General features: G+C 36.6%; 1 protein-coding gene and 1 long non-coding RNA gene across 2 annotated transcripts in view; one reads left to right on the top strand and one right to left on the bottom strand.

Annotated features, from left to right (window-relative positions):
• Positions 1–8,544: 8,544 nt before the first annotated feature.
• LOC106466673 (mitogen-activated protein kinase kinase kinase 9-like) overlaps positions 8,545–11,777 on the bottom strand; it is a 38,726-nt gene continuing 35,493 nt past the window's right edge. The window contains exon 3 of the mRNA XM_013926966.2: positions 8,545–9,421. Coding sequence (XP_013782420.2) covers positions 9,395–9,421 — 27 coding nt within the window. The 3' untranslated portion in view covers positions 8,545–9,394. The remainder of the gene's footprint in view (positions 9,422–11,777) is intronic.
• LOC111087588 overlaps positions 11,193–11,777 on the top strand; it is a 20,838-nt gene continuing 20,253 nt past the window's right edge. The window contains exon 1 of the long non-coding RNA XR_002612270.1: positions 11,193–11,203. This is a non-coding gene — a long non-coding RNA (uncharacterized LOC111087588). The remainder of the gene's footprint in view (positions 11,204–11,777) is intronic.

Genomic DNA, 11,777 nt, shown 5'->3' with positions numbered 1-11,777 from the left:
ACACTGATATCCAGCACCCTCTGGTGATTAGCTTGCAAACTATTTACGCGCTCATCATATCAACGCGATCTCTGGTGCCGCATCATACAACTATGACACCTAGCAATGTTGTGTCTGGTATAGAGAACTTCTGCCTGTCAAGTGCCATGGCGGCCTAGCAACGTGCCCCTAGCAAAGCGCCCTCTGGTCATCGTCTCTGTCCCTGAGGCAGCCAATCAGCGACCAGTATCTCTAGTTACTAACAGTGCAGGCATTGAACAACTCTAGCAAAATGTTGCTTTTAAATAATATTTAAAATTGAAAGTGTTTTATCAGTCTAAGTAAGGAAATATTAGATCATCTTAATTGTTTTACTTGTCCCGATTATTATTTTTAATAACTCGTATTATGCACGTCAAAATTGATATGTGGAATGATATGCTATGGTATTCTGTACAACAGCCTTAGTATTATAGAATGATTCCGGTGGCGTTAAGCATAGCTACAGTCCCGCAAACCCTTCAGTCTGAAAGTCCCATTTGGGAAATGGGGGAGACGTTGCTATCCATTAAGTTAGATTAGGACCGAGCACAATATTTTCCTTAAGTTTGTCTTTCGTTGCTTATGTTTTACATTTTTTAAGAGTAAAATCCATTATTTAAAAAAAGTGAAAGAAATCTTTAGTATTTTAAAAGCTTAATCTTAAAAATATTTAAACAATTTAAAGTATATATTTGTGTGTGTGTGTGGTGGGTGGGTATAATTTCTACCGCAAACAAACAAGCAGATACGTAACAGTATATTAGGCCCTTATCTTGTTGGTGGATTGGTGTTTCACGTTTATTCTTCCTCGATACCAACTCTGAGTACACAGAAGGTCCACATTCAGTACATTTCTCGTCACTCTAAACTAAAGGGTAACACTTCACTGGAGAGCCATAGATTAGTCTAATTATTGAAGCATAGACTTTGATCTGCAGATCTATCTATCTATCTGAAACCTGTTCCAGATTGAGATAGTATAGCATTATATAGAAGGTTATATAATTCCATTCCTCTCAGTAAGCATGTAAGCCCTAAAGAACACTAAAAAAGGATGTAACCTAAAGGTATGATCTGACCTGACAAAGGAAAAGATTGCTGTTCACCTTTACACAGACTATTATACATTACAGCAATATTTACTATGAAAAAGTGCATGACACCATGGAGGAATGACCAGAACAATAGGTAGCAAGAGCAAAGGAATTATAGCCACATTCCATGACCAATGTTCTATTGTTAAAACTACAAACCTGACCAGAAATGTATATGAACAAAAATTTCTGACTGAACTTAAATTCATCTTTCTAAATAAAGAAAGTAAGAAATACTGGTATGCAAGTGTATACCACATGTTTACAGATCAAATTGAACAGGGTTTGGACTTCGAGTACTTAAATTTTCAAAAGGTTTTTGATAAGGTGCCACACAGAAGATTAGCTTAGAAAGTAGTATTGGTAGGGGTTAGGGAAATAATACTTAATTGGGGTGAAGGGTGGCTGGTTGAGAAAAAGTAAAAAGTTGTTATTGTGCTCAGATTTTGCTTTTTCTTACTTTCATTAATGGTGTTGATAGGAATATAATTAGTAAGTTTTGTTCACGACATTAAACTCTTATATGTCTCATTTTATTAAAGAAGTTAAGATAGTACAGAATGGCATGGATTAAATGGAAAGTTGGTAAATGGCCTGTAATTATAGTATGTGCAGTATGACGCATTTGGTTTATCCCAATTTGGATCACACATTTAATACTGGTGGGAAGTCAATAAAATGACAAAAGAAAAGGATTTTGTCATAGTTGTAGGTAAGTCATTCAAACCACAGGGACAGTGCTCTGTTGCTTTAATGTTAAAAATTTCCTAAGCAGAAAATGTATTTCTGATAGATATTTCCCCTCCTCACAAAATAGCTTTTCTCAATTAGTACTCCCTCTATTGGCACAAATTGTCAATGCTTGCCACTAGCCTCCCACCTCTCACTTCTGCATATCCAGATGTATTTGATTATGCAGCAGCTCTCCAACAATAGGAGCATGACACAACTCTTATCATAACCAGCACTCTCTCCACATTTGCACTCGTTAATCACTTCGAGATTGGGCAGAAGACCTACACCACATATCATCAGAAGTGGGGAGGCTGGGTGAGAAATGTGAGAGTTGAACTGGTGGAGGGCCAGTGAAAAAATTATTCCCCCTTTAAAAAGCACCGAAAGAGAGATCTTGGGATGTGAAAGCAAAAAAATAAAATATCACCCCTCAGTGGGAGGTCGCACCACATCTGATCCAGGTATACTCTTCACTTTTTCATGACTGCATTGTAAACATAAAAAGGAGAAAAACATGAAAGAATCTCATAACACGTATTACAGATTAATGGGACCCTTGGGTGTCTAGGGTGCAACAGACTGTAGTAGTAGTAGTTCAACCTCATCCAACACCTGGTTGAATCTGGAATTGTACAACAGTTCTGTGATAGACACAGGATCACCTACCTCTTCACCTTGAAAAAGAAATTGGTAGAGAAAACGAGCTTCTGTACCAAAATCCATCTCCACTTGTGTGCATTTCCAACCCAACCAACATTCAGAAGATGGTAGGAAGGAGCAAAGATTGCATAGCTGGAGCATGTCCAACCAACAGCAGACCCCCCCCCCCCCAGGAACCATATTTGGAAGATGGTAGGTAGGAGGAATATCTCAGCCTGAGGGGCAAATGGCAATATATATAGTTGTGACACGGAGTGTTTCATCAAAAATATGGTGGTATCTGGAATTGTACAAATCTATGGTAGTAAGGGCGTCACGCCACCGACACACGATTCTAATCATGATTGGGTCATCTCCAACCAACACCAGACTCACCGAGAATGTACATCTGGAAGAATGCCACAGTGGGGAAGAAGCAATCTGTCAGACATTAATTTGGCATAGTACTACAACCAAAACCAGGTGGTGTCTGGAATTGTATCTCAAGTCACAGTAGGAGGTGCTATATGCCATCAACACCTGTAGAATGCCATTAACTCTACTCTTAACTGAATGGTATGATGCATCACCCAGGAGAACAGGTCTCCATGATCCAGCTAGGAACTGGTAAGTGGCAAGGACTCCCATACTCCACTAGAAAAAGGTAGGAAAAACTCACTGAAGAGTCTGGAGGACCACATCACCAGAGACAGTGCAACAGGTGACTGTGATGCCCTTTTTTGAAAAGCAGAACTACCATATTGAAGGAGTTGATCAACCAACACCTGGTGGCATCTGGAATTGTATGTCAGGTCCATGGTAGGAAGACTCTCAACACCACGGAGCATCAGAGATGTGCAGCAATCCCTATTGACTTTACTCCTATGTGTTCATGAGTGTACAGTCTGGGACAAATATTTATGAAGCAAAATACACTAGAGAGAACTACTAGCAGGCTTATGGAATACCCCATCTCTAGGGTGTGTGTAACCTAATCCTGCAACACAATTGTTTCGGCATAACTGACAATTGAACGGAGACACAACCAACACCTGGCAGCATCTGTAATTGTACATTAGGTCCATGGTAGGAAGAGCTACAACGTAATTGACTTTGAGCATGGTCACAGGATGGACAATGTGTGTGTATTTAAAAAAAAAAGTTATACCTGGTCAGGCACCGCTCGCCACAATATACACTAGCAAAAAGGCCCCTGTAAATAAGAAAATAACAAAAACATAGTAAAGAAAAACTAAGTCTGTAGTAGAAAGGAAAGCATCAACAAATTTGCAAGCAAACTGCCAATCAAGAAGTGATTAATGAGTGTAAATGTGGAGAAGGTACTGGTTACGGTAGGGGTTGTGATACAGTCCTACTGGTGGATTGGTGCTGCATAATCATTTACATATGGATATGCAGAAGCAGGAGGTGGAAGGTTAGTGGCAAGCATTGAAAATTTAACTGATAGAGGGCAGTACTACTCAAGAAAAGCTGTTTTGTGAGAGGAGGTAAGATATATCAGAATAAAGCTAACAGAATTGATAATGCATTTATAAACATATTGACTACAAGTCACTAGTTAGGCCTCATTTGAAGTGCATAATTTAGGTGTCTATATTTAAAGAAATTATACTGATATATTCAATATTGGAAAGGGTTCTGAAGATGGCTATTAGAATTATTCTTGAGACTTAATGGTTATTATTTGATAACAGGTTAAGTTATCTTATTTTCTCTTGCAAAAGTAGAAGTAATGGATGATTTTATTGATGTAAAGATTATTTGGGGGATCTGTAGAATAAAAGCCTCTAATTTCTTTGTGTTGAATTCTGAATAGATTGGTTGTACCCAAGCTTAAGATATGCAAAAGGTGGGCTATGCTCCAGCTAAGACCCTTTTAGTTTTTTCGAAAAGAGTGACTAACTATGGAAATCATTGATATCATTAAAAATAAAGAATGGATTTTTTTTGGGTGGGAGGGGAGTAGGTGTTCAGAGACAGTCTTGAAAGACCACACATTTGTCCATAATAGATTTGAAAATATAATATTCTTTGTGTAGTACTACTAGTTTTACACATTATTCATTAGAATAACATTCTGGTGTTCACACCATGGTGTACTTGGAGAGCATTATTTTGTACTAGAAATGTAAGAAAAATATTTTAGTTTCCTTTGAGTACAGTACCTTTGAACTTAGTTTATGTAACAACAAATGTATTGTTAACAACTAATTTTTTTATGTGTATAAAAACAGGTTCTGGTATACTGACCCACAGGAGTGTAAGCTGTTCACACAATAGGCAAGTTTTCAAGATACTAAAAGCAAAGGTAAGGCAAGACAAATTGATTTACGTGATGTGAGATTTTGCTTTTCATCTTCTTGCTCAAATGTATTGTAACTTAATAACTATTTCAATTACATATACAGTGATTAGTCTACAAGTTTTGGTAATGGGCCTTTTATTCAAAATGAGGACAATTTTAGCACATAAAGTCTCACAATTGGAGAAAAATATTTATTGGAAACCAGTAGTTCCCACTTCCCCAAATTATTATAACAGTATTGCTAAATAAAAAATGCATCCTTTGCAAATTTTCACGTTAAAATTAATAAAGAAAATGTTTGACTTTACCTACTCCTACACTAAATAACATGCTTCATCTTTAGGTTTCTTTAGACTGACTTATAATCATTTAAAATATGACAACTTAGTGCAGAAGCATGCAACCAGAACTGTTCTACTTTACTTACAGGTTAGTTTGGTTGATGAATAAATTATGTTAATGATAAGCAAAATGTAAACTACTGTTGTCTATCTGTTTTCTATTTATTTCATTGCAAAAGACCTGCATGGACTGATTTCTGCAGGTCTAATATTTTTATGCATATGTCTGCTTTCTACTAATGCATTGTTATGACAGCGGAAGTCACGTGACGCTAATAACACGTCATGAGACTCTAGAAGGATCATGTCTGTTCCTGGGAACTTTAGTCTTTTCTACGCACCCTCTATTTTTGTATATATATATATATATAAGCCCAGCAAATAAAGCAGGGGAGAGGTGACGGCATAGATAATGGCAGATAGGGAGATATAGAGACAGATAATAGAGTCGAGTGAGCGGTAGTGACCGTAAGTAAAGTATATGAATCGTTGTGAATTATAGTGTGTGTTTAAGTTAAAGTGACTATTTAAGAAAGGACTTGTATCATTGAAGTTCTTTGGAAAGAATTTTTACAGAAAATTAAGAAACGACCATGGATGTAACAATTGGTGTCAGAGAGTGGGATGAAAAAAAAAAAAAGAACATGGAAACAAGAAGCGACAAATAAAACTACAGCTTAGCAGATTTGATGGCAGCAATAGAAACAAGAAGAATGACAAAAGAAACAAGAAGAGAGATTACAGCAGTTGCTGGAGGAAAAAGAAAAGAAAAAAAGAAGAATGAGAAAAGAAACAAGAAGAGAGATTACAGCAGTGGCAAGTATAAGGGACATGCTACAATGAAGTTTTATCAAGTTGGTGCACCAATGGAAAGAGTAACCACTGACATTGCTGGTCCTTTGCCCCAAACTCGTGCTGGAAACAGGTATATTTGTGTGGTGATGGATTATTTCACCAAGTGGCCTGAGGCATATGCAATACCAAATCAGGAAGCTACAAGTGTAGCTTTGGAAATTAGTGATTTATTCTTCAGATTTGGTATGCCATACGAACTGCATTCTGATAAAGGCCGTAACTTTGAATCAGCTGTGTTTCATGAATGCTGAAAGTTCTTTGGCATACGAAAGACCAGAGCAATGCCACTTCACCCACAGTCTGATGGGATGATAGAAAGTACAACTGGACACTGGGACAGGAATTGGCAAAGTTTTGTAATAGCCGCCAAGATGACTGGGATGTCTTACTCCCTCCACTGTTGATGGCCTATAGGACAGGAGAGCATGAAACCACTGGATACACTCCAGCAAAGTAGATGTTTGGTCGAGAACTTCGGTTGCCAGTGGATCTGATAAAAGGACGCTTACCTTACGAAGAGTTGCCTGAAAATGTACGAGAGTTCATGAAAGTGTTATCAGAAAGAATGGATAATATTCACCATCAAGTTTGTTCAAACTTGAAAATGTCTGTTGATTCGATGAAGTTATGTTATGATAAGAGATCTACTGAAGTCAGCTTTGTACCAGGAGACAAGGTGTGGTTGTATAATCCCAGGAAGACCAAAAGGAAGTCTCCTACATTGTCATCTCCATGGGAAGGCCCATATGACATAGTGGATCATCTCTCAGACATGACTTTTCAAATAAAATGTGGTTGGCAAGGTAAGCCAAAGGTGGTGCATGCCAACAGGCTTTGGTATTATCACGGTCCAGGACATTTCATTTGGAACAAAGTGAACAATGAAACAAATGATGCTGTTGAAGACATGTCACCTGAAAAAGCCACTGTCGAAAAAGAAACTCTACTTGGTTTTGAGAAGGGAAACAGTGAAGCCCTTGACGAAGTTACTACCACTGATGTGACTTTAACCGATAATAGGACATTTCTTGATGGAGCAGATGAGCCCCACGTGATGCAGAAGCCGACGAGATAAAGGCCAGTACAGAAGTAGATACATCCTGTAAAATTAAGAGACTTTGTTCAATTTTAATTTTGTGTTTGTAAATTCTGTACATTTAATTAAGTTATTGTTAATTTTCTTTTGGTTTAATTTAAGTGGCTATTGTTCAGGATAAGCAATACTAAGGAAGGGGCAGTGTTACGACAGCGGAAGTCACGTGACGCTAGTAACACATCATGAAATTCGAGAAAGATCATGTCAGTTCGTGAAGCCTCGAGTGTTCTCCAGATGACCTCTATTTCGTATATATAAGACCGGCAAGAAGTGACGGCATAGATATGAACAATCGCAGATTGAAGAGATAGAAATAGATAATTGAGTCAAGTTGTAAGAAAAGTGTGTGAATCGTTCGTTGTGAATTATAGCATGTGTTTAAGTTAAAGTGACTGTGGAAATTAAGTGTATTGCAAAGTTGAATTGAGAAAGAATAAACTAATTTTATTTAAGAAAAGACTTGTATCGCTGAAGTTTCTCAGGAAGAATTTTTACGGGAAATTATCAAACAAACAGACACGTAACACAACCTATGCAGAAATTACTTAGCTACGAAAGAAGCTGCTGGAGTCATTCAAATGATGCTATGGCCCCCACAGAGCTCTGATAACCCAATTAAGCTGATCTGGGATTTGATAGATCTAAAATTTGACAAATCAAAAGTTACTTCCAAATGAAACTTTATGGGAATGTATTAGAGACATTTGGAGTAAAAATCCCAAAGGGCACTTTGATTAAGTATGTTGCAACAATGCCTGAAAGACTGTCTGCAGTTAGAGCAAAAGCAAACAAAATATTAACTGTTTGCTAAACTCAAGCATTTCTACTGAGTTTCTGTTGTACTAAATATGAAGATTAATAAAATTCTGATGTTTCACCTGTGATTTACCTTCCATTGTTCTTTGAAAGTGGCCTGAAATCTAATTTTTGACTTTGTTCTAGCACTTTTGCCCAGTACTGTACACAAAAAATTACATTTACATTCCATGTCAGCATACAGCATGATCTGTAATTTTTATATGATAAGTTTCATCTAGACCTTTAAAAAATGGTTGGTACTTAAGAGATGTTCTAAAAAAATTTTTTTAAATAATAATAATTATCACTTATATTTGTAAAGTTATTGCACTGGTAGCTCTGCATGACATCTTAAAATCACATTTAATTGCTAGTGAACATGAAAGAAAAATTAACTTTACTAGGCTTATGGTGATTCCTGTTATATGTGTAGACAAATAGCTGTCATTCCCATGATGCCTCACCCAAACAAGGATATATAAACCAAAATGTGAGCTTATTACAGCTGGGCAATTAACTCAATCAATTACATCACGTAAAATAATCAATTAATCCAAATTACAAATTAAATAAATAAATACAAAAAATCATCAACTAGTGTTTCAATTTATTAGTTTTTATTATTTCAACTATCCAGCAATCAAAATTACAAATAAATTAATTAATGTCATGAAAAAGCAAATAATCGAAATGAGTGTTTCTAATTATTACTGGTTTTGGTCATTTCAATTAAGCAAGTAAATAAAATATTGCCATTATATTTCTTCATTACTAATCCCAAAGCTTCACAATGTCTATCTGTGCTATACCTACTGCAGATGTTGAAACTCAATTTGCAGTGTTATGAGCTGTATTTTTTTAGCTTTCTCATGAGAATAATCAATTAGTTGAAAGTAATCAATTAATGAGCCTATCAATTAAAAAATTTTACTAATCACCCAGCTCTAGTGCTTCAATATATATCTGTGTGTGTGTGTGTGTATAAGTGTCTATGTCTAGAAGATTGATAAACTAAACTTCAGTAATTATACACATACCTTCAATAATTTCCTCTTTTTTTTAAGCAATATTAAACATGATACAACCATTACTACAATTGCTATAATCATGTAAAATATAAAGTGGATGTATTAATTTAATATTGTAGCTCACTAAATATCAAAGCATACTGAAAACTCTGTGTATGTAAACATCTATCATTTGTAATTAATCATTTACACTTGAGCTAGCAATATGCTATCAGTCTTATTTCACTAGTCAACTCCCATTATTTTCCATAGTACCTGAGGGCATGCTAATTTGCTGTCCTCCATTATTCAACAACTTGAGACGATTCTTTTTAAACTTTCCTTTTCTTTTCTCCCTTGCTGTTGCTGAATAAAGATAATGTTAAGCTCTCTTTCTAACACATAAAACTCTCTTTCAGTAAGTTCCTGTTCCCGTTTCTTCAGCATCTCTTCTTGGATTTTTTGCTGAATAATGGCTTTACTTAACTCTTCCTCTCTACACCAAATTCCTACATAACAGTTGCAACACAACAGAAGTAATGTTAAAAAAGTTATTAGGTTAAATATACCAAACAAACCAAATTTTAAACATACCACATTTTATGATTTGTTACCTATACTTAACATTTTTATATGAATGCTGAAATAAACTATCACAGACAAGTTTTTTTTCCCACTTTATTTACTTTTACTAAGTATGAGATGCATGTGACAAAATATTTTAACTACTACTCATACGAGCAACTGAACATAGGGGTAAGGTAATCTGCTGTCTGCATAATGACATGATTAAAGAAGATTATGACTAAACCTTTTCAGCATAATTTAAATAGCTTTTACTTCCACATAGTGACATTTTCTTTAAAAGTGTAAAATATTTCATATTTGTGCAAAACCATTACAAATATTGTTACATTAATAGTATTGTACAAACAAGGTTAAAATATTATATTGTGGCAGAATGAATTTGCTGCTTCTCATACTTGCATGCAAAAGATACTTTGTTTTATTCATTTTAATGTTCATTTCCTTATACCGAAAATAGATTTCCAATAGATACTTACCTCTTCTTACACAATAGCTTTTCTCGATCTTCCACTGCCCTCTAATGCACTAGCCTTTATGCCTCATATGTTTGAGCTGCTCATTTAGCATGTATAGAGCATGTGTTAACACTCCACCAGTAGGGTATGACACACTCTGGCTCCCTCTATACTACTTGATTTGACCCTCACTTTCAAGTATGAGAAGAGGTAAGTATCTATGTGTAAGAAAATTATCATTTCTGATACGATACATACCTCCTCTCACACATTATTTAAAATCCCATATAGAGTAGGTGGAGGGACCAGTGAAAGATAAAACAAGAGACCCCTGCAGAAAGTGTCCATAGAGAATTGAACAGGTACGCTCTGTAATGGAATGAAAGCACACCTGTGGAGGACTGCAGCACTTCTGGAACAGGTATGCTCTTCACCCTCATAGAAGTGAAGTGGTATGAAATGGGCAGCATTGAGGACTGGAGCTAGTAAAAGAAAGACCTTGGAAAACAATGTATCAGGTGTAAATGATGAACGTGAATCCCGTTCCATTTTCAACTGTACAAATGTGACCAGAAATGAACCTATTCCAGTGGGAGAAGTCACAAGTAGTATAAAGAAAAAATGGACACAGATACGTAACTCCAAACCCACACAGAAAGCCAACAGCCATTTCCCAGAATCATGAAGAAAGAGCCATTCAACAAGACAATGCAAGGTATCTACTCAACCTCATCCATAAAGTTGAGGTTCCACATTCCATCCTCAGTATTACGAAACAGAGAACCTAACGAAAGATCAAAACCAGTAAATATAACATATTGCAGCCATAAGTAAACAGAGTGCCATAGTGCAAGCAACCAGAATTATGATGAGGAAGTAAGTAAATAACATTTGCTGGGCAACTATTTCCAAATCAACCATAGAAAACAGGAAGTACAACAAACTGAACCCAGACATACAGGGCTGTGGTTAAGCCTCAACTCAACCATAAGAACAGAGAGTCATCTTGTATCCAGTATGACAAGCAGCAAAATCATTCAAACTCAACCATAAAAGCAGGGAAGAAACATTGTGTATTCAACATTATGGGGATGATGCAAAACACCTGCTCAACCTTAGGAACAGGGCATTGCACATCCTGCAACTGGTATTATGAGACAGATGAATGTCCTCAAGCTCAACTGTAGTGGAGTAGGGGGAATGAAATATTCTGCAACCAGAATTACTGAGAAGAAGGCATTTACTGTTGTCAACCATAGGAACAAGGTGCAACCTACCTGAACCCAGTATTACAAGGAGGATCCAGGGCTGGTCCAGCTCCCACCAACATCAGCACACCCTTGATTAAACTACCATGATGTAGAAAGCTGGAAAGTTCCCAGCTTTGCCCTCTTCTCAACATAGTGTAGTGTAATGTAATGTTAAGATGTATTCTACACATGAGGAAGCCTCCATGGTCCACCACCCCAGTGGCTAAATACTGGGAAGTGGCAAGGACTCTCAAACTCCACTCAAAGAAGGGAGGAGTAAAAGGCACTGGGGAGTCCAGAGGAATGTCACACTGGAGAAAGTGCAATGGGTGACCATGAAACCGTATTTTGAAAAGCAAACCACTCCTGATTTATTTAACTGAAAGAGTAGCAGGGATGGGCAGCAATCCCCTACTGCTTTATTTATGATACTCCATGAGGACAGTCCACTGAGTATGTGTCAGAATTGTGCATATGGAGAAATATATAAATATACACCTGGAAAAAAGTTAAGCACCCCCGTGTTTTTTTCAAGTGATTCAGATTCGACGTTCTTGTGACTGATTATAAAT

The sequence above is a fragment of the Limulus polyphemus genome, unplaced genomic scaffold (genome assembly GCF_000517525.1).
Source record: "Limulus polyphemus unplaced genomic scaffold, Limulus_polyphemus-2.1.2 Scaffold2339, whole genome shotgun sequence".
Taxonomy (NCBI): Eukaryota; Metazoa; Arthropoda; class Merostomata; order Xiphosura; family Limulidae; genus Limulus; species Limulus polyphemus.
This window is presented reverse-complemented; position numbering and strand designations above follow the sequence as displayed.